Genomic DNA, 23,374 nt, shown 5'->3' with positions numbered 1-23,374 from the left:
TCATGGAAATGCTCCGTGTCCAAAAAAAACGAGAGATTGTTTTGGCTGTGGTCAACAAGGCCACCGCATAAAGGACTGCCCGCAACGACAGCAAGTGAAGCAGTCACAACAACCATAGGTGATGCAACAAAACGAAGTTCCACCGCATGATAATCGTCCTCCAGCTCGAGGAAGGATTTATGCCATTACTCAAGAAGAAGCGGAAAACCCCAAGAATGTTATTACGGAGGCTTGATAAATCGAGTGACTCGAACTGTACTTGTACTGTTTTATCATAGTATTTATGTACGACATTTCAATGTACTGAAAGATCCAAGCAAGCATAAGAAATATTTAAGGTTGGTAAAAGATAAATCAGAGTAGCACAGCGGAAGCGTGAGGAAGTCACAGTTAGAAGACTTTTCCATAAAGAAATTTTTCGGCGTTTTTCGAAAAAGCTAAGCAGGGCTACCTGCAGCAAGGAAGGTAGAATCCAACTGTAATAACGGTTATCAGCAAAGCATTAAGATGGCACCATTCGAGGCATTATACGGTCAAGCTTGCAGAACTCCAGTCTGTTGGAACGAGGTCGGGACAAGAAAGTCACGGGTCTAGAGCTAGTCCAACTCACCATAGATGATGTCCAGAGAAGTAGAGAAAGACTTAGGACGGCACAAGTCGGTAAAAGAGTTAGGCTGACAAGTGCCAGAAACCGCTTAAGTTTCATGTAGGCGACCATATCTTTCGGAAGGTGTCACTAATGAGGGGTGTGTCACACTTCGGAAAGGAAAAGTAAGTTAAATCCCATGTACGTTTTAAATTTCGGGAACGAAATTTTTTTAGAGGGGGAGAATTGTAACATCCTCAATTTCAGTCCCTAGGAAATGACTATGATTTAAGTTTGGTAGTTTTTCAATTTGAACCAATTTTTACTCTTGTTCTGGAAAACCCAGTTTCGGATCCTTTGTATCCCTTCGTTTTGTTATTTTTGTGGAGACTTTTGTGATCCGAATTTCCAAACACTTTCTTCTTGAAAGTTTCTCCAAACATCTTGAAGTTTTACATATTTTAATTTCAGAATTTTTGGACTTGATATGAGTAGTACGACAGCCTCATTTCCGGACCGTGTAAAATTGCCCAGAAAGGGTATTTTGGTGATGTTCACCCTTTCTTTATTTTCTACAAGCTTTTCTAGGCCGATTTTGGAAAAGTTTCATTCACAAATGTTGTTGAGAACTTCCTTTTCTATAACGTATATAAATTTGGGAATTTTTCGAGATTATTTGGATTCTGGACAGAGCTTATTTGAGAAACAAGAATTCTGTTCCAGTGAACTGTTTTTAGTCTGTCTTTGAGCTACTAGAAATGGTGTTTACAGAAAGATTCCGATTTTGTGTTATTCATGAGAAATGTTTGTTAAGGCCTTGTTTATGACATATTCAAATTTGAGAATTTTTGGAGTCCATTTACTATATTTTCAAGTCCGATTTCGTGAACAGTGCAAAGCAGTCCGGTTTTGTCAGATTTCAAAGATTTATCAATTTCTATATGAGAACGTTGGAATCTCGACTTGATGTCAGATTTCAAAGATTTCAAAGATTTATCATTTGCGTAGTCATGGAGTCATTCCACTGTCGATCCCTATGCCAATTTATGGGCAATCTTTCGATCGGACCATGACCAACCCTCAGTACACTCGTTCCAATCATATTGTCCGTTCCATTACCGACCATCGGCTCAAATTACCCGCTCATCCATTTATTACTAGCCCTCGGTTTCCTAGGTCCGAAATCGGGGATGTCACAAGACGAGGATCGGCCACTCCCGATCGGATCCAGTTCCAGGGTGGACAAGGTCGGTTCCCGATTCCATAGACTGATAACCAACCCTATTCAGTCCGGTTCTTGATTTCAAGGTGGGAACCGACCCACCACTTTATAACCAATCACCCCTAGTTTGGAGCCTGAGGCAATTTTTTGTCCAAGGCGTACTGAGTAATTATTGAAGCATACAAATCCGTGCTTCAAGAGATGATCTCCAGAGAATGCATCAGCGCAAAATTTTGATCAAGTTCTTCAGTTAAAAAGACAAACACGGTTGTGATTTGAGTAACCCCACACGATGCATATGAAACTCGAGTTCTGCCATTGAATGTGCTTGCTCATGATGCTGACTAGTTCCACTATTTGTTATATTAATAAAAAAATTTGATGTTACCGATTCATTATCCATGTTAACTGAGAAAATTACTTTGTCAATTAAACCCTAGACTTAAAAAATTAGTTATTTTAAAGAGGAGCCTCCATAAAAACTCTATATAGTAAAAAGGAGATTACTAAAAATATTACTCTTCAAGAATTTTTTTTTTCTAACATTTTATCGGAGTTTATTCTATAAAAGGATTTAAGCATGTGCGAAGCTCGAGAAATAAAACTAGTGCCTTATATGTGCACGTATAATTACTAAGAAATACATAATTATTAATTTATTATACTACGAGTGAATAATTGAACAAACAAGGTATATTTAAAATTCAACAAAAGTCGGTTCGATATTGAATATATTCATTTTGTACATCACAATCTTGATACATCTAACATGAATTTCTCTGTCACCAACCGGGTTGGTGGACAACAAGAAGTGACATTCATCGTCTTCCAAACGGAGATTATGTCTGAATTAACCAATTTTAAATTTAAAGGGTAATGCCATTTTTTTAGGGGTTGCAAATTAATGTCTGAATTTCTCCGACCAAACAAAAAATTAAGGATAAGTGTACTAGAAGTCCTAAAACTTGTCACAAAAGTGCAATTGAATCCTAAAACTTTCAAAAAGTAAAATCAAGTCCTAAAACTTGTCACGAAAGTTCAATCAAGTCCCAAAACTTTCAAAAAGTGCAGTAAACGGAAGGCTTGATTGGATCAATTTGATAAATTTTTAGATTTGATTGCATTTTTTGAAAGTTTTAGGAGTCAATTGCACTTGCATTATAAGTTTTAGGACTTCTGATGCACTTTATATCTAAATTTGAAAACTTTTATAAGAAAGAAACTTCATAAGATAGGTGCCTTATTTTAAGTCTATTGATTTTGTCCATATTAATGATTTATGATGATGATATTCAAATCATAGATTGCATTTTATTTGGAGAACTTACCAAAACATGCGAGTGCTCGAAGATTAATTACCATTTTGATTCCTTATTGTTTATGCTGATTCTTGTTATTATATGACGAAAGCTAAGTAGTCTAAGACTTAATCACCGAATCGATACATCAATTGATTTGGCAAACTATATTGGTCGACATCGATTATGATTCATTTGTTGAACGTCCACTTTCGGTTCGTCATATCACTTATCAAACCAATCTCTACTTTTACTTCGTCTCTATCATCTCGTTATCATTAACCAAACGAGACCAAAAGGTCGTGGAGCGGAGCACTTACTTGGCATGTAACACCTCCAACACGAAAAGGGAAAATGACACAAATGGTCCCTAAATTTTGGTCAAATGTGATTCCTAAACTTTTAATTTATTCAATGTAATCCCTAAATTTTAGCCTAATGTTCAATGTGTTCCCTAAACTTTTAACTTGTTCAATGTGGTCCCTAAACTTTTGATATGTTTAATGTAATATCCAAACTATATGAAAATGTTTAATAGAGTCTTTATATTCAATATAGTCCGTGAACTCGAATTAATAAAAAAAATAATTTAGGGACTACATTGAATATATAATAAAAGTTCATAGACCATATTGAATAAATAAAAAATTCGGGGATCACGTTACATATTAAGCCAAAATTTAAAAAGATTTTTAGTGATTCGGATGCACGCGAGTTTGCTACATGTGAGCCCTCGAATGACGCGCCGGGGGGAGGGACACGTGCGGGGCGCAAAACGCAAAAGAAAAAGGCACTCCCTAATGGAGAAGCGGTCCACGCGAAACGATCTCTAGAGATCCCGACATGGTCCCGGGCAGCGTAAGCTTCAGCGTGACGTATGTCCATGCGCCATGAATCTGTCGCCTTTTGATTCCAAGAACACGACAACGAAAGATTTGGTCAAAGAAAGATGCGGCTCTCGCCCGTGCAGTGTCGTGACTTCCTTGGTTTTTGTTGCCTTTTATGGCCGGCCCGTTTGCTATAAATCTATTCCCCTGGTTCACACTCCCATTTGCACCGTCTCCCGTCATCAGTCGCTAGCACTCCGTTTCCCCCCGCAGGACCCAGAGTGGGACTCTAGAAACTGAGGTCGAAGCTCGTTGTTTCGAGAAAAATGGCGCGGGCAATTCGTTTCTTCGAGCTCAACACCGGGGCCAAGATGCCCTCCGTCGGGCTGGGCACTTGGCAGTCCGATCCCGGCGTCGTCGCTGCCGCCGTCGCCGCCGCCATCAAGGTTCTCATTTTTCCTGTTCTTTTGCTTCCGTTTGCTTCTGTTTTCTTGATTTTTGCTCTCCCGAAATTGCTGGGTGAATTTGGTGGGTGCATGAACCAGTTAAGAGTCGATTTGTGGTGCAAAATGTGTCGTGCAATGTGGTTTGACGTCGAATCGGGGGCCGGAGATTTCGAGATTTAAAGATGGGTTGCAACACTAACGTGAAAAGTCGTGAACTTTCTTTCATTTTGTTAACCTTCTTTGCTTGGAGACAAGGAAATGGAGCCCGGTTTGTGCTGAGGGTTTGTTCCGCTGTGATTAGGCGTCGTGGGTGACTCTGGTTTTCGCAATTTGACTGCTACTTTTTGCAGTTCTTAGTTTCTCTTCATTTAGTTTAATCTATTTGGTTCTGTGTTAAGCTGCAAAAATTGCCTGTCTTGGCATAATTTGGGAGGATGTTAATTGTAGTTCTCTGCGTGTGCAGATTGGGTACAGGCATATTGACTGTGCTCAAGCTTATGGCAATGAGAAGGAGGTAATATTCTGTTTCTAGTTGCCAGTTTCTCGCATCTCTAAAACCGGTTGTGTTGTCAATCAGCTCGTGAATTTTTCCCTCAAGTCATTCTCGTGATAATCTCATCTTGTCCTGCTAATGTGCCAAAGAACAAGATAATTGCAACATGTATTGGTGAAAGAGTTGTTAAATTTGATGCCATTGAATTGTCTGTCGTGTACAAGTTCGTGTGCGTGAGATATGGAGTGTACATTTTTGCATTGCACGCTTGACATTCCATTTGCCTTTGTGTCGTGTATGAATTGTATGGACGTTTGAAAGTTACCCTGGGAAATCAATATGTTCTTGCCCTGTTTTGTGCCTTTTGTATCTTCATCATTTAAAAAAAAAAAAGAATAGGTTGTTTCATTGATGAACAGTGAATACTTCAGCTATTAAATATTGAAAGGTAGAGAGGCATATTATTATGATTTTTTGAGGTCTTAAAGTTCTTTTTTTCCCTTTCACTTTGGTGTTTAAGGGATAAGGCAAGTATTCCTAATTTGAAATGGTCTCCAGTAACTTGTGCACTTCACTAATTCTTAAACACTAAAAGCTTTTGTGAAAACTGCGATCTAGCTCTCATTTGAACCTGAGGCTTATACTTTAAAAAGGAGATCTACTTTTAGTCATTCCAACCCACAAAAACAAAAAAGGTGCCTTAGTTGCTCACGGGATGTGCTCAAATGCATTATATGCTGTTTAGTTTTAGTTGGGGGATAGTCAAAAGAAGTCAGGAGAACAACGATCTCTACCAGTAGGTTGATATTGCCCTGTTTCAAAAGGTCACTTTCAATAGATCCGGAACTTTATTTTCCCATTAGGAAGAAGTCAACATTTGCTTTCTTGTAGTTTCATGGTAGGAGATCAATTATTCCTTTTTCCTTTCTATTGCTAACGCACATTTCTCTTACGAGGGCACAATCAAGATGCGGTCATTTTGCAGGATGGTAAAAAAGCTCTGCTTTTGCTAATTTGGTCTTCCAATTTTCAACAGGTTGGTACTGCTCTCCAGAAATTATTCAGCGAGGGTGTGGTGAAGCGTGAGGATTTGTGGATCACTTCCAAGCTAAAGTATGCTTTGGTTCTTCCCTATGCTTCGAACATGTTTTGATAAGTTTTTTTGAGTTTTGAATCAGTAATGTTAATCCTAGGACCATGCGACGAGAAAACAGGGTAATTCATCACCTGATCACCTGATCACTCATGCCCTCCGTTTTGTCTCATTTCTTAAACAATTTGATGCAGGTGTAATGATCACGCACCAGAAGATGTTCCCAAGGCATTAGACAGAACCTTGGAGAACTTGCAGCTCGACTATCTGGATCTTTACCTGGTACAGATTCGACGATGAACTTTTCTGGCTTATTTAAGGACAGAATGCTTTTCCTGTTTTATGTCCATTTCTGTGTGCCATTAGGATGTACATAAAAATACGACTTAGTGTGGTTTACTGTTTGAAGATCCACTGGCCCGTGAGCATGAGGAAGGGCTCGGTTGGCTTCAAGCCTGAAAACCTAACCCAGCCAGACATACCCAGTACGTGGAAAGCGATGGGGGCACTATACCATTCGGGCAAGGCTCGAGCTATTGGAGTGAGCAACTTCTCCTCCAAGAAGCTCGGCGATTTGCTGGACATCGCGGAAGTTCCTCCTGCTGTCAACCAAGTGGAATGCCACCCTTATTGGCAGCAAGGGAAGCTGCGCGAGTTTTGCAAATCCAAGGGCGTACATTTATCAGTAAGTGACTTGCTAAGATATCTTGATAACGATGCACGTGGACTTTAATGCGTCGATTATTGAAAGTGCAAGACAGGAAAATGTTTTTCCTCTATCATCATGCAGTATATTCTTCAAATTTTAGCTTGAACTTTTTCCTTGGAAACTCCCTATTATATGAGTTTCTTGGCAAAAGTAGTTCTTAACAATTTTAAAGGTGCCAACACGACATGCTTGACGTTGATATGAAGCATTCTGCTCTCATCCTTCTCATGTCCATTTTCATCTTCTTTCCTTATGGGTCACAGTTGTATCTGCTGCCTCCTTACCAGTTAGTTAAAACAAATAATTAAACCCTTTGGATCTATGCACATGCTTTCGCTTCTTATTTACTACTAGTCAGTTATTTAGTTTGAATCGAAATTATTTTTCTGTCCTATAGGGTTATTCGCCCTTAGGTTCCCCTGGCACGGGATCTCTCAAGAGCGATATCCTTAAGAATCCAGTTATCACTACCATAGCAGAGAAACTGGGCAAGACTCCGGCTCAGGTGGCACTTCGTTGGGGACTCCAACTGGGCCACAGCGTGCTTCCCAAGAGCACAAACGAAGCAAGAATCAAGGAAAACTTCGACGTCTTCGACTGGTCCATACCTGATGACTTGTTCTGCAAGTTTTCTGATATACCTCAGGCAAGTAATTTCACTGTTTCCTCGTCTACTACCAGTCTCTTCATATGCGCTATGCAATCCAACAAGCACGAGCGAAAGTATAGCGAAACTAAAGTACCACTTAAAAGAACTTTCTAGAGAGTGAGAGCTAAGAATTTACAAATCGTTGGACTGACGGAATTTTTTTTTGTTTGTGCAGGTGAAACTAATCAAGGGCACTGGCTTTGTGCACGAGACCCTGGGTGCGTACAAGACGGTCGAAGAACTTTGGGATGGCGAGGTTTGAATAGACTTGAGCAACCAATCTGAAGCATGAGAGCTGCGTTTGTCATCAATAACTTAGCTTAGCTTCTATGTTACTTTCATATTAGCTGCTTTTGCCAATGTTTAATGCGGAACAATACATTCGAACATCTTATTAGCCTTTTAGCTCATCAATCAGGGTAACTGTGATTGAAGATGCTTGAAAGGCGCGACTGTTTGCGTATTCTTGTCTGATATATATGACCTACTGTTATGGAGTCGTATTCAAGAGGTGGTTTAATGGTATGAGATTAACTTGAGTCTAGTAGGTTCAAATTGGAGGACTATGCGCATGAAACCATGAGCTTACGAATACGTAAAACTCCCCATGTTTTCAATCTCTATCTTTCCCTCCTAGGTTTCCCCGTGTCTGCTGTGCTTCTCTATCTACCCTCTCCGGGACGGAGGCCGCCGGCCTTCGGCAAACTGGATCAAAGGTCACCATAGGCTAAGTGAACTCAGATTCGCGAGGTATTCGACCATCGTGTGAACCCAGCCCCTACAGTCATAAAGGGAGAGAGAGAGAGAGAGAGAGTGTGTGTGTGTGTGTGTGTGTTGCCCATTCTTCGAGGGGATGGAGAGACGGTGGGCGCAGGTCGGGCAAGCGACGGGGCAGCTGAGGGGTGCGGTGTGCATTGCAGCTACCGAAGAGAGGAAAAAGAGACGATGAATGGTGATGCTCGATAGAGTGAATCAAGAAAATCGAGAAAGGGGGCTGCGAGTGGGAGAGAGGACGGAGAGACGGTGATGGAGACGGTGTGTGACAATAGTGAGGAGCAAGCGGTGACGGTTGTGTGGTCCAATGGTGAGGCTCGGTGCCACAGTGACGGCAGTGGAGGCAGAGGGATTGGAGAGTAGAGAGAAATGTGTGTTGAATTAAGGGATAATGATACAAATAGTCCATGAATTTCGACCTAATGTGTAATGTGATTCTTTGAACTTTTAATTTGTTCAATGTGATATCTGAACTTTGGCCCAATGTGCGATGTGGTCCTTGAACATTTAATTTATTCAATGTGGTCTCCAGATTTTTAATACATGTTCAAGTTAGTCCTTGAATTATATGAAAATATTCAATGTTATCATTTCCCTAATTCAAGCTTAGGGACAACATCAAATAATTTCATATAGTCCAAGGACTAGATTGAGCTTGTATCAAAAGTTCAAGAACCACATCAAACCAATTGAAAGTTCAGGAACGACATTGTACATTGGGCTAAAATTTAGGGACCATATTGAACAAATTAAAAGTTCATGGACCACATTACACATTGAATCAAAATTTATTGACCATTTGTGTCATTTTCCCTTCCATTAAATTTGGTGTTTGGGGTGAATTAAGTTTTGGTTCGAAAGACTTTACCGGGTAAAGTTACCCCTAAATATAAAGGATCTTTATTCTTCGTATGAATATTCATTTTAAGTGTAAATTACATATAATATACGCTAATGACAACTTGCATTAGCATTAATGCTTGCATTTTATGGCCCCTTTCTTTCGAATCTAAATAAAATCGTGTAATCGTCGACCCTATAACCTGACATCAATATTTAATCATATTATCGATCTATTAGGTTTTTCCTAATCTCTAGCTGGAAATCTCTAAGGGTTGATATCACGAAAAACTCCAAACTGATACACCAGTGATAAATTTACCCTCCATTAACTTTCGTTAAATTTTCCTGTCAAATTATTGAGTTGGATAACATGTGACAGTTGACAAATGTACCAATTTAGGGTTTTACTCCTCCGTTTGTCACATGTTTATCAATTTATGATTTTTCGTAGTATTAATCCAATTTAACGTGGGGTAAATTTGTCACAAGTGTACTAGTTTGGAGTTTTTGGTGGTCAAAAAATTAGTTTTGAGTAAATTTATCATAAGTGTACCAGTTTTGGATATTTCGTGGTAAAAAAATTAGTTCTGGATAAATTTATCATAGGTATACCAGTTTTGAGTTTTTCGTGATATTAACCCAATCTCTAATGCTTTCATCCGATGTCCATTAAAAAGTGAAAGAATTTTGGGGGAAATGGAGACAAATACAGGAAGAATTCTAAAACCTGTCGTTATAAAACATCCTAAAGCTTTCATTTCGTGCGTTTAAATTCCAATTCCGTCCCCATCGTCCACCTTAGTCCTTCCGTCAACTCCATTAGCTTGACTTGGACGGAAAAATCTAAATGGCGTTTCTTTATTTTCTTTTTATTTTTCGCACATGTGGTGTCGATACGACACTACTTAGGCGCTAAATCAGAGAAAAAACTATAAAAACTGAAATTTAAGAAAAAAGAAGTAGAAAAAATGGCAAAAGAGGATGAGACGCCGCCCCATGTTTCATCCGTCATGCCTGGGCGATCCCTTTTTCTCATATTCAACTTATTAGATTTCCAGATTTGTTTTTTTTAAATCAATTTTTTCTTTACTTTTCGATTTATTTATTTATTTGTAAGACTTTTCAGTTTATTTTTAACAAAAAATGACGTCATTTTGGGTGAATCAACGCCACTTGGGGTTCTAGCAAGGCTCATTGGCTTAGTTTCTTTTTATTTTTTGGGCGAATCGACGCCATTAAATTTTGTTTTTACTATTTTTGAGGAAAAAATAAATGTTTCTCTTCAAGTGGACGTTGAAGAAAGAAAGAAAAAAGATAAAATCTTATCAATGGCTTGATCAAGTAAGTTTTCATGGTTATATCCGTAAACGATAACACGGGCAATTAAAATAAAAAGAAAATAAGCCCAAAAGATACTAAATATGCAAGGACAAAATACTAAGAGCTTTTTTGTCATTGACTTCATGACTATTATTTTTGGTGTCGTTGAGAGCTGAGTAGGATTCATGGCTCTTCTGCACTCATAAAGGTGCAAACTTCAAATTTGAATAACTTATTAAAATAATTAGTAATGTCTTTTTCTTTGGGGGGGGGTTCAGAATTTAGTAATGTCTTAGAAAGGTACAACTCAAGAAAATGACAAGGGTTAATACCATGAAAAATTGTAAATTGATACACCTATAATAAATTTACTCAAGACTAATTTTTTGACCCCCAAAAATCGTAAACTGGTAAACTTGTGACAATTTTGCCCTCTATTAGTTTCCGTTAAATTTTATCATCAAATTTCTAAGTTGGATGACATGCGGCAGTTGACGGGTGTACCAATTTAGGGTTTTATACTTTGTTTGTCATAGATGTATCAGTTTTATATTTTTGTGTTATTAATCCAATTTAACGGAGGGTAAATTTGCCACAAATGTATCAGTTTGGGATTTTTAGTGGTCAAAAACATAGTTTGGGATACAATTGTCACGTGTGTACCAATTTGGAGTTTTTGGTGATCAAAAAATTAGTTTGGGATAAATTTGTCACTGTACCGGTTTGGGGTTTTTCTTGGCATTAACAATTTTCTCAATTATTATGTTCTAGATTTTAGCTATGGAGATTTTGGGGTGTCGTTTTCGTGACGGCATGAGTAAGTGCGGACGCTTCCATTACACCGATGTTCTGGGACCGGAGATCGGGTCCACTAGGCGGAAGTTTAAGCTGGCATGAGGCAGGATGGTGAAAGAGGAGCATTCCAAACTAATTTTTTAAAAGGGAAAATACTACCAAAAACCCCAAACTATGCCACTTGTGACAAATTTACCCTGAACTTTTTTTTGTGACACGAAAAATCCTAAACTATACCACTTGTGACAAATTTATCCTGAACTTTTTTTTGTGACACGAAAAATCTCAAACTATGCCACTTATGACACATTTACCCCACAATACTTTGGCCCTTGGGTATTTTCGTCTTTTTCCTTTTTCTATTTTTTTCCTTTTTTTTTCTTTTCTTCTTCGGCGAGGGCAGCCCTTGCCTGAGTCGGGCGAAGTCGCCCAACGCCGGATCTGGCGAGGGCGACTTCGCCCGACTCAGGCGAGGGCTGCCCTCGCCGGCGTTGGGCGAGGGTCATCCTCGCCTGGGCAGGCGAGGGTCATCCTCGCCTGGGCAGGCGAAGGCAGCCTCGCCCGACGCCGACAAGGGTTGCCCTCGCCAGATTCGACAAGGGCAGCCCTCGCCTGAGTCGGGCGAAGTCGCCCTCACCAGATCCGACATCGAGCAACTTCGCCCGACTCAGGCAAGGGCTACCCTCGCCGGAGAAGAAAAGAAAAAAAAATAGAAAAAGGAAAAAGATGAAAATGTCCATGGACCAAAGTATTGTGGGGTAGATGTGTCACGAGTGGTATAGTTTGGGGGTTTTCGTGTCACAAAAAAAAGTTCAGGGTAAATTTGTCACAAATGGCATAGTTTGGGATTTTTGGTGGTATTTTCTCTTTTTAAAATTTTAGTAATATTTTAGATTTTAACAAGAAAAGTAAGTAAAAATGCAGCTTTTGTGTTAGCTCTCTCCGTTTTTGTTTACTAACCTAAAATGTTGACCCCTATAAGCTTCATGCCACGGTGAGGTTGTGAGTTGATTCATATCAAATATCAATTTACTAGAGGCTAAATAAAGCAACTGCAGAAAGTTAATTACTGTACTTGGGCCTTTGGGGTTAATGATTGGCATTTGAAATTGTCGAGTTTCAATGTTTTCATTTAATGCATCGAACTTCGTATCTATAATTCTATATCGATATAAATGTACTATAGCAAAATTTAATGTTGATATGTAGGACTCTAATTAGCAAGAGATTGATTTTCTCCTTGCAAAAGGTACTTTTCTTGCACTTTCTAGCCATTTTGCGACATTCCCTCTCCGTCCCCTCTCTCTTAATTACTTCTTTCTCATCCTCTCTATTAAAGAAGTTTTCTACCTTAGTATACATAACTCATGTCGACTTGAGACATAGAAATGAACTAATGTAATATAATTGGTGAAAAGATCACGTTAACTATTTTATTATGCAATAATCTGCCCGTAATTATTAATGTTATTTTGATATTAGAATCTTATAATAGAAATACATTAACGTGAAATTTTCTTTGGACTTAACTATTTGTATAACAAATCACGTCTGTAGACGGAAAACTTTAACCTTAGTTTTCAACAAATTGATGAATTTAGAATTTTTGATTGGTTTTACCATCAAGTCAAGATGAATCAAGACATGCGATGATTTCCTCTCTCTTGGGGTTAGTGTAGTATTATTCGTATGCGCAAAAGTTGAGAAAATTAGCCGATCAGTCCTAACTTATTGAACGAATGTCAATTCAGTCCTAAACCTTTCCATTTTGTCAATTTGGTCCTAAACCTTTGTGTAAAATTCCAATATAGTTATTCCGGCGATTTTTTGCAAGAAATTCGCTGATGTGACGGTATGCCACGTAGGACGGCCAGTGATAACTGAACCACCACCTCAACAATTTCCAGCGAAAATTCATCGAAATAAAATATATTATAATTTCGGGCAAAGGTTTATGACTAAATTGGCAAAATTGAAAAATTTAAGACTGAATTGATATCCGCACAATAGATCTAAGAATGATTGAGTAATTCTCTCTCAAAAGAGTTACACCAAGACATTTTTAACTTGTGGCGTGCTCCTTCAAACTGTCATTGATAGTTTGATTGGGCTGCCATAGTTGTTCTATGTAGAAGAACTCTTAAGCCCAAATCAAAACTCATAAAACATTCCAAGCACCATTTAAAGCCCAAATTCAAACAATATTTTATTTGGGACAAAAACATTGTAACTATCTATTTTGGGGCAATGCATTTCAATGAGTTGACATGTGAACTTTTTAGGCCCGAACAGAATCTCTAGGCTCGTCAATAAGCAGCCACATTGGGCTGAACCCACTCCCAATTTCAGCCCAATAGCCTGTTGTCTCCACAACATAGAATGATTTGGTTCAATTTCCTCCATTGGCTGCTTAGGATAATCATAGAAAGGAAGAGCTTTAACAACGCACTAAATTATTAATTTCTCAATTAATTCAAATTTTCCCCTTATATCATGACCCTTTAATAAACTTTCCCTAATTGATGAAGTAAACCACACAATTTCCATTGGATATAATTTTGTAATAATATGGTTGTGATAAACCACTGGGGTTGGCCCAGTGGCCACTCTTCCCACTTGGGAAAAGGGATATAGAGAATTTGATTCCCTACCTTCTCAGGGGGTTGGGGGTTGGCATGTTTAGTTTCAATTATGGGGTTTGACTCCCACGCTCTGCAAAAAAGTAGAGCAAAAGTTTAAGAATGAGATGAAAGTTAGAACGAGACTGAATAAAAAAAAGGGTCATGATCACATTTAGACCAACATCATCATCATTGTACATCTAGCTAATAGTTTGATGTTTGGAGTAGGGATGTGTATCAGTTCTGGTCCAACCTAGGAACCAAATTGGATCGGACCAAACTAGCTGGTTCCGACTAGTTCCTATGGGAATGGCTCAGAGAATATTATTTTTTTATTTAGTAAGGGCAAAAAGGATATATTATTTGCAGAGGTAATCTTTTCTTTTACTAATAACTTTCTTGTGATTAGTAATTTTATCCTACACTAAAGTAACTTCCAATATATAAGAATTTTTTAGAAAGAAAATATAACGTTAAAGTTAAAAAGATGGAACTGACCCACTCACTTTAAAACCGATCACTCTTAGTTTGGAGGCCATGGCAGTCCTCATCCTGAGCATATTGAGTAGTTTTTTAAGCATACAAATCCGTGTTTCGAGAGATGATCCCCAGAGAATGCATTAGTGGAAAGTTTTGATTAAGGTCTTCAGTTAAAAAGCAAACACACTTATGATTTGAGCAACCCCACACGATGCATATTAAACTCGAGTTCTGCTGTTAAATGTGCTTGCTCCAGATGTTGACTACTTCCACTATTTATTATATCAATAAAAAAAATTGTGATGTAACCGCTTTATTATCCGTGTTAACTGAGAAAATTACTTAGTCAATTAAACCCTTGAGTTAAAAGAAATTAGCTATTTTTAAGAGGAGCCTCCATAAAAACTCTATAGTAAAAAGGAGATAACTAAAAAAATCACTCTTCAAGAAATTTTTCTATTTCTAGCGTATTTCAGAGTTTATTCTATAAAAGGAATCAAGCGTGTGCGAAGCTCGAGAAACAAAACTAGCGCCTTATATATGCGCGTATAATTACTAAGAAATAGAAAACCGACCAGAAAAAAAAATAGATCTAGTAAGCAAGAATGGGCTTAAAAATATTTCTGTAATTTTTTCCATTTCCTCTTAAAACAAAGAGGACAGAAACGGCAAGATTCTGTATCATCGCCATATACATTATGGACCGAAAATAACGGTTGGCGTGAGGGCTGCTCTCATTTTCTTAAGAGATAATAACATAAATAGTTCATAAACTTTGACCCAATATTCAATGTGGTCCTAATATTGTCCTTGAATTTTACCCCAATGTGTAATGTGGTCCCCCCTGAACTTTTAATTTGTTTATTGTGATTCTTGAACTTTTGGTACATATTTAATTTAATCCCTGAACTATACGAAAATGTTCAATGTTGTCCTTCCATTAATTATAGTTTAAGGACAATATTGAACATTATCATATAGTTCAGAGACTAAATTGAACATGTATCAAAAGTTCAAGGATCAGATTGAACAATTTAAAAGTTCAGAGATCATATTGCACATTAAGTTAAAATTCAAGCACTATTTGTGTCATTTTCCCCTTTCTTAACCATTAGACTAAGTAAACTTGAGTACATATCTTTAAAACTTTTTCTTTTTCCTTTTAGAATATGATGCGTATTATTTAGGATTAAATTCCTTGAATTTTTAAAAATTACATGTGCAAATTTAAGAGCATTTTTACTAAAGCAAAAAATTTAAATATCTTTTTATAGTTGAAATCTAGCCGGTCGTTCTCTTTTTTTATTTTATATTTTTTCTTTGGTTGTCATTCCATTACGACTCTGGCAAATTACTTTTATATGACTGATCTTGAAATTAAAAAAAAAAAAACTGGCTTTGGAACCATTTATCTATTTGACAAGAAAAACCTTTAATCTATTCCGCACATGAAACGATAGCCTTGGACATCAAATCAAGGTCATTTTATTATTTTTAAAAATATATAATTTAATTTGTGGATACAATCAATCCTAAAGGCATGTCACATTAAATTTCCTGTTATTTTGGCTTTATTTTTCATATTTCCTCCTCCTTTTACGGCGTAAAATAAGAAGGCCGTGGTTTATTGAGTGTTTATAAGATTCAATCTTAGTCCAAATGGATTTCTTAGTAAAACTAACCGGTCCAGTCCATTACATCCTTAAAGACGATTAGACATTTTGCAAAGGAAACAATGGGTTTATTAAAATTGATCTATAAAATTAGTATATGTACTATCAGTCCTATTGAAATCTACCATATTGCAAGTCGGACATATTCAATGATCCCTATGCATTTTAATACATGCACCACACTCCTCGAGAAAACACTTAAAAGCCGAGTAGCACTTGGAAAGGGTAAGACAACCCAACATAAATTAAAAGTGCTTTCCTCCTATTTTTTTTATTAACATGGGAAGAGGTGTGAATGAGAGGAAGTAAACGGGAATTAAACAATTTAAAGGGTGATTTTGAATTGGACCGTTACTAATATCTGAATTTGAAAACTTTTATAAGAAGGAAACTTCATATGGTAGGTGCCTTATTATGACTCTATTGATTTTGTCTATATTAATGATTTACGATGATGATATTCAAATCATAAGTAGATTGCATTTTATTCCGAGAAGTTACCAAAACACACGACTACTCGAAGATTTATTACCATTCTGATTTCTTATTATTTTTCTAATTCTTTATTATATGACAAAAGCTAAGTATTCTAAGACTTAATTACTTCCCCCACCCCCCCCCCCCCCCCCAAAAAAAGCTTAAGTACATATGTGATAAATTTACCAAAAATTAATTTTTTGATCATAAAAAATATCAAACTGGTACACTTGTGACAAATTTACCTTCCGTTAGTTTCTATTAATTTTTACTATCAAATTGCTTAGTTAAATGACACATGGCAATTGACGAATGTACCAGTTTGAGGTTTTACCCTCCGTTTGTCTTAGGTGTACTAGTTTGTGATTTTTTTTTTGCATTAATTCAATTTAATAGAGGGTAAATTTGTCACAAATGTACAAGTTTGGGGGTTTTTGATGGTAAAAAAATTAGTTTTGAGTAAATTTGTGATAGATGTATCAATTTGGGGTTTTTGGTGATTAAAAATTAGTTTAGGGTAAATTTGTCACAGGCGTACCAGTTTGGGGTTTTCAGTGGTATTAACCCAAAGACTTAATCACAAAAAGAAAAAGAAAAAGAAAAAGACTTAGTCATTGAACCGATACATCATTTGTTATGACAATTTATTGTTAGATGTAGAATATGATTCATTTGTTGAATGTCCACTTATGATTTGACATGTCACTTGTCCAACCAATCTCTACTTATCAAACCTATCTCTACTTTTACTTCGTTTCTATCATCTCGTTTTCGTTAACCAAATGAGACCTGAAAGGTCATCGAGCAGGGTGCTCACTCGATGACCTTTTAATTTGCAATATAATTCTTGAATTTTTAATTTATTTAATGTCGCCCCTGAACTTGTAATTTCTTCAATGCCGACTCTGAACTTTTAGTACGTGTTCAATTTAGTCTATGAACTGACTACATTAAATATTTTCATATAGTTTTTTTTTGTTTTTGTTTTTATAATCGAGGTGTCTGCGCGGCCGGCGAGCTAGGGCTCAAATCAGCGGTGATGCCCAACTAGTCCTCGAGGGGGGCTAACGCAGCATTCCACCGCCACGACCCCCCACTTAAATCACCGATGGGCGAGTTTGAACCCAGGACCTCTCGTGAAAGGAACTGAGCGCAAACCAACGCGGCCACCGATGGATGGATAAACATTTTCATATAGTTCAGGAGGACTAAATTAACAATTTCATATAGTTCAAGGACTACATTGACACATTAGATAAGTTAAAAGTTCAGAGATCGTATTAAATATTAGGCTAAAATTCAGTAGTCACGTTGCACATATTAAACCAAAATGGCTATTTGTATCTTATTCCATACGAAAAAAGATTTTTAGTGATCCGGATGCAAAGCGAGTTCGCTGCATGTGAGCTCTCGAATAAAGGGGGGTTGGAGCGCAAAAGAAAAGGCACTCCCTACTGGAGATATGTTCCACGCAAAACGATCTCTAGAGATCCCGAGGGTCGTGGGCAGCGTGTAGCTTCAGCGCGATGTATGTCCCTGCGCCGTGAAGTTGTCGCCTTTTGATTCCAAGAACACGACAGCGAAAGATTTGGCCAAGGAAAGATCCGGGCCTCGGCCGTGCAGTGCCGTGACTTCCTTGGTTTTTTGCCTTTCATGGCCGGCCCGTTTGCTGTGAATCTATTCCCCTGTTCACATTCCCATTCGCTTTTCTGCACCGTACCGCAAGACCCATAGGGAGATTCTAGACACTGAGGTCGAAGCTCGTTGTTTCGAGAAAAATGGCGAAGGCGGTTCGTTTCTTCGTGCTCAACACCGGGGCCAAGATCCCCTCCGTCGGGCTGGGCACTTGGCAGTCCGATCCCGGCGCCGTATCCGCCGCCGTCACCGCCGCCATCAAGGTTCTCTTGATCCCTGTTCTTTTGCTTCCGTATGCTTCTGTTTTCTTGATTTTTTTTTTTCTCCGGAGATTGCTGGATGGGATTTAGTGGGTGCATGAACCAGTTACGAGTCGATTTGTGGTGCAAAGTATGTTGTGCAACGTGGTTTCACGTCGAATCGGAGGCCGGAGATTTCGAGATTCAAAGATGGGTTGCAACGCTAACGTGAAAAGTCGTGAACTTTCTTTCATTTTGTTGACCTTCGTTGCTTGGAGGCAAGGAATGGAGACCGGTTTGTGTTGATGGTTGGTTACGCTGTGATTAGGCGTCGTGGGTGACTCTGGTTTTCGCAATTTGATGGCTAACTTTTGCAGTTCCTAGTTTTTCTTCATTCGGTTCGATTTATTTGGTTCTGTGTTAAGCTGCAAAAATTGCCTGTCTTGGCATAATTTGGGAGGATGTTAATTATAGTTCTCTGTGTGTGCAGATTGGGTACAGGCATATTGATTGTGCTCAAGCTTATGGCAATGAGAAGGAGGTAGTATTCTGTTCCTGGTTGCCAGTTTCTCGCATCTCTAAAGCCGGTTGTGTTGTTGATCAGCTCGTGGATTTTTCCCTAAAGTCATTCTCGTGATAATCTCATCTTGTCCTCCTGCTAATGTACCAAAGAACAAGATAATTGCAACATGTATCGGTGAAAGAGTTGTTAAATTTGATGCCATTGAATTGTCTGTCGTGTACAAGTTCATGTGGGTGAGATATGGAGTGTACTTTTTTGCATTGAACGCTTGACATTCCATTTGCCTTTGTGTCGTGTATGAATTGTATGGACGTTTGAAAGTTGCCCTGCGAAATCAATATGTTCTTGTCCTGTTTTGCGCCTTTTGTATCTTCATCATTTAAAAAAAAAAAGAATAGGTTGTTCATTGCTGAACAGTGAATACTTCAGCTATTAAATATTGAAAGGTGGAGAGGCATATTATTATGATTTTTTGAGGTCTTAAAGTTCTTTTTTTCCCTTTCACTTTGGTGTTTAAGGGATAAGGCAAGTATTCCTAATCTGAAATAGTCTCCAGAAACTTGTGCACTTCACTCATTCTTAAACACTTAAAGCTTTTGTGAAAACTGCGATCTAGCTCTCATTTGAACCCGAGGCTTATACTTTAAAAAGGATATCTACTTTTAGTCATTCCAACCCACAAAAACAAAAAAGGTGCCTCAGTTGCTCACGGGATGTGCTCAAATGCATTATATGTTGTTTAGTTTTAGTTGGGGGATAGTCAAAAGAAGTCAGGAGAACAACGATCTCTACCAGTAGGTTGATATTGCCCTGTTTCAAAAGGTCACTTTCAATAGATCGGGAACTTTATTTTCCCATTAGGAAGAAGTCAACATTTGCTTTCTTGTAGTTTCATGTTAGGAGATCAATTATTCCTTTTTCCTTTCTACTGCTGACGCACATTTCTCTTACGAGGGCACAATCAAGATGCGGTCATTTTGCAGGATGGTAAAAAAGCTCTGCTTTTGCTAATTTGGTCTTCCAATTTTCAACAGGTTGGTTCTGCTCTCCAGAAATTATTCAGTGAGGGTGTGGTGAAGCGTGAGGATTTGTGGATCACTTCCAAGCTACGGTATGCTTTGGTTCTTCCCTATGCTTCAAACATGTTTTGATCAGTTTTTCTGAGTTTTGAATCAGTAATGTTAATCCTAGGACCATGCGACGAGAAAACAGGGTAATTCATCACCTGATCACTCATGCCCTCCTTTTTGTCTCATTTCTTAAACAATTTGATGCAGGTGTCATGATCACGCACCAGAAGATGTTCCCAAGGCATTAGACAGAACCTTGGAGAACTTGCAGCTCAACCATCTGGATATTTACCTGGTACAGATTCGACGATGAACTTTTCTGGCTTATTTAAGGACAGAATGCTTTTCCTGTTTTATGTCCATTTCTGTGTGCCATTAGGATGTACATAAAAATACAACTTAGTGTGGTTTACTGTTTGAAGATCCACTGGCCCGTGAGCTTGAGGAAGGGCTCGGTCGGCCTCAAGCCTGAAAACCTTACCCAGCCAGACATACCCAGTACGTGGAAAGCGATGGAGGCACTATACCATTCAGGCAAGGCTCGAGCTATTGGAGTGAGCAACTTCTCCTCCAAGAAGCTCGGCGATTTGCTGGACATCGTGGAAGTTCCTCCTGCTGTCAACCAAGTGGAATGCCACCCTTATTGGCAGCAAGGGAAGCTGCGCGAGTTTTGCAAATCCAGGGGCGTCCATTTATCGGTAAGTGACTTGTTGAGATATCTTGATAACGATGCACGTGGACTTCAATGCGTCGATTATTGAAAGTGGTAGACAGAGAAATGTTTTCCCTCTATCATCGTCCAGTATATTTGTCAATCTGCATGTTTTTCTTGGACCTTCGAATTTTAGATAGAACTTTTTCCTTGGAAACTCCCTATTTTATGAGTTTCTTGGCAAAAGTAGTTCTTGACAATTTTAAAGGTGTCAACATGACATGCTTGACGTTGAGATGAAGCATTCTGCTCTCATATTACTCATGTCCATTTTCATCTTCTTTGTTTATACGTCACGGTTGTATCTGCCTCCTTACCAGATAGTTAAAACAAATTATTATACCCTTTGGGTCTCTGCACATGCTTTCTCTTCTTATTCACTACTAGTCAGTTATTTAATTTGAATTGAAATGATTTTTCTGTACTATAGGGTTATTCGCCCTTGGGTTCCCCGGGCACGGGATCTATCAAGAGTGATATCCTTAAGAATCCAGTCATTGCTACCATAGCAGAGAAACTGGGCAAGAGTCCGGCTCAGGTGGCACTTCGTTGGGGACTTCAAATGGGCCACAGCGTGCTTCCCAAGAGCACAAACGAAGCAAGAATCAAGGAAAATTCCGACGTCTTCGACTGGTCCATACCCAATGACTTGTTCTGCAAGTTTTCTGAATTACCTCAGGCAAGTAATTTCTGTTTGCTGTTTCCTCGTCCACTAGCAGTCTCTTTCTATGCGCTATGCAATCCAACAAGCACGAGCGAAAGCATAGCGAAACTAAAGTACTACTTAAAGAACTTTCAAGGGAGTGAGAGCTAAGAATTTACAAATCCTTAGACTGACGGAATTTTTTTTTTGTTTGTGCAGGTGAAACTTATCAAGGGCACTGGCTTTGTGCACGAGACTCTGGGTGCGTACAAGACGGTTGAAGAACTTTGGGACGGCGAGGTTTGAATAGACTTGAGCAAGCATCTGAAGCATGATGGCTGCGGTTTTTGTAGACCCACTTAGCTACTATTTACTTTCGTATTAGCTGAGTATGCCCATGAATTCTGCTGAACATAATATTCGAACATCTTATTAGCTTTTTAGGAGGCGTCACTGCTTGCGTTTTCTTGTCTTGTACATATCACCTGCTAGTATGGATAGTCCATGTTTATTTGTTCCGTTCTCCTTTTGCCTTTTATCTATCTTTCCTTTACACATTTGCTCGAGCAACACCCACCAAACAAAGGCGACCCTCTTCTCTATTCTTGGTGTTTGTTACTTCCTCAGGATGAATCTTACTGATGGAATAATCAAGTCATGTGTCATTGGATGATTGTATCATTAACCTTTGTGAGTTTCTCCGTCCCCCGTTGCACTCTACTTTCTCATCTGCCGCCTCCAAGACGGAGGCCACCGGCCTCAGGCGGACTTGGATTGAAGGTCCCCCTGAGGCCAGGTGGCCTCCAATTCGCGAGGGGATTCAACCACCACATGAATCCAGCCCCCTATGGTCATAGGGGATGAGAGACGTTGGGCGTAGGTTGAGCAAGCGACGGGGCGGCCGAGGGTCATGGCGTGCATTGTGGTCATCGGAGAGATGATGGATGGTGAGGCTCTATAGAGAGTAAGACCCGAGGGGGCGAGGGGCGGCAGAGGGGGCGACACCCCACCTTGTTCTATCCCCTCAATCCTGCAAGATTTCCCTTTTTTTGTTTCTCTCCATTCAGTTTTATCTTTACTTTTCAGTTTGCTTATGCATTCAAGCTTCGTTTATTTCGCGAAAAATAAATAATTAAAAAATATTTTTTTTCTAAAAGTGATCGCTTGTATCCCTTGAAAAAAAAAATATTTTCATCGTTCACGAAAATATTTAAATATAAATTGTTATCAATAAAAAAATATTTTTCATTGACTAATTATCTTAAGTGATATGAGCGATCATTTTAAGAGAAATATTTTTCAAAATTATTCATTTTTCACAAGACAAATAAAATTATTTATTTCTTTTTTCAGTTATCTTTAAACATAAAATGACGTCTTTTCGTGTTAATTGGCACCACTTTAGGTTTTCGCGAGGCCCGTCAGCTTATTAGCAGGCACATGGATGAGAAAATCAATACACAAAAACTCAACTGGGTCTTTTTTTCATCGAGAAAAATCCATTAGATCTTTCGAAATGACTAACATGGATGATCACAACAATTTTTAGGATTGAAATTCTCGAAATGAAAGTTTTAGAATTCAAGTGCATCAAGCTTTATGTTTCCGCAATAATTCTCCCAAAAAAGAAATATCTTTTTCATGAAATTGTAAAAAAAAAAAAAGAGAAAGAGAAAATCGTTGGGGATTGGTCTAATTATTTAGTCGTACGGTTGCCTATGCTTGATGGAGGATGACTGAGTCTTTCAACTAAACCAACCGCCAACATAAAAGCATTGATAGCAAAGTGAAGGGCTTATTAATGTTTTTTTGTCTTATTGTTTCTTCAGGATATGGATTTCACAATCAATAATGCTAAGGAAAGCAATTTGCACTTACTGACTATTCTACGTGTTCAGGTCACTACTCTGCATTTGGTCATCTGTTGACTTGCAGCTTGAAAAAATTACTAAAAAAAATCTTAAATATATTACATTTGTGCCAATTCGATCTTAAACCTTTTAATTTGAACAATATAGTCTTAAACCTTAGCTAGTTTTGGCCCGAAATTACTAACATGGACGCTGGGCGTTTTACATGGCACCATCAGCACTGTTGTGAACAATTTTTACTTATTTTTTACAAAAGCTCCGAAATTTTTTTAAAATTTTTATTTATTTTTCTCTTTTCATTTTCTTTTCTTTATGGACCCCCGCCGGCCTCGGCAAAAGCGATAAAAGGAAGAAAAAAAAAAGGAAAAAAAGGAG

General features: G+C 38.4%; 2 protein-coding genes across 2 annotated transcripts; both read left to right on the top strand.

Moving 5' to 3' along the window:
- The first annotated feature begins 4,146 nt into the window (after window positions 1–4,146).
- On the top strand, window positions 4,147–7,831 carry LOC115677529 (NADPH-dependent aldo-keto reductase, chloroplastic-like). Its single transcript, XM_030600711.2, has 7 exons — window positions 4,147–4,379; window positions 4,843–4,893; window positions 5,909–5,985; window positions 6,160–6,247; window positions 6,375–6,650; window positions 7,072–7,320; window positions 7,499–7,831. The coding sequence occupies exons 1-7, from the start codon at window positions 4,260–4,262 to the stop codon at window positions 7,583–7,585; spliced, it is 948 nt and encodes a 315-aa protein (XP_030456571.1). The 5' UTR covers window positions 4,147–4,259; the 3' UTR covers window positions 7,586–7,831.
- A 9,910-nt stretch (window positions 7,832–17,741) lies between these two features.
- On the top strand, window positions 17,742–21,651 carry LOC115677530 (NADPH-dependent aldo-keto reductase, chloroplastic-like). The gene is made up of 7 exons (XM_030600713.2): window positions 17,742–18,204; window positions 18,671–18,721; window positions 19,738–19,814; window positions 19,981–20,068; window positions 20,196–20,471; window positions 20,916–21,164; window positions 21,348–21,651. Exons 1-7 carry the CDS (start codon window positions 18,085–18,087, stop codon window positions 21,432–21,434), a joined length of 948 nt encoding a protein of 315 aa, XP_030456573.1. The 5' UTR covers window positions 17,742–18,084; the 3' UTR covers window positions 21,435–21,651.
- Window positions 21,652–23,374: the final 1,723 nt, after the last annotated feature.

Source organism: Syzygium oleosum, unplaced genomic scaffold, assembly GCF_021117445.2.
Source record: "Syzygium oleosum isolate NSW1041296 unplaced genomic scaffold, Sole_v2.1 Sole_v2.30, whole genome shotgun sequence".
Taxonomy (NCBI): Eukaryota; Viridiplantae; Streptophyta; class Magnoliopsida; order Myrtales; family Myrtaceae; genus Syzygium; species Syzygium oleosum.
Note: the sequence above shows the minus strand (reverse complement) of the source record. Positions and strands in the feature narration are given on the sequence as shown.

Bases quoted from the DNA above. Each gene is read 5' to 3' on its own strand.
- LOC115677529 (XM_030600711.2), top strand. From the start codon at position 4,260: ATGGCGCGGGCAATTCGTTTCTTCGAGCTCAACACCGGGGCCAAGATG. The intron at 4,380-4,842 runs GTTCTCATTTTT...CTGCGTGTGCAG, and splicing joins CCGTCGCCGCCGCCATCAAG to ATTGGGTACAGGCATATTGA. The intron at 6,248-6,374 runs GTACAGATTCGA...TACTGTTTGAAG, and splicing joins ACTATCTGGATCTTTACCTG to ATCCACTGGCCCGTGAGCAT.
- LOC115677530 (XM_030600713.2), top strand. From the start codon at position 18,085: ATGGCGAAGGCGGTTCGTTTCTTCGTGCTCAACACCGGGGCCAAGATC. The intron at 18,722-19,737 runs GTAGTATTCTGT...AATTTTCAACAG, and splicing joins CTTATGGCAATGAGAAGGAG to GTTGGTTCTGCTCTCCAGAA. The intron at 21,165-21,347 runs GCAAGTAATTTC...TTGTTTGTGCAG, and splicing joins AGTTTTCTGAATTACCTCAG to GTGAAACTTATCAAGGGCAC.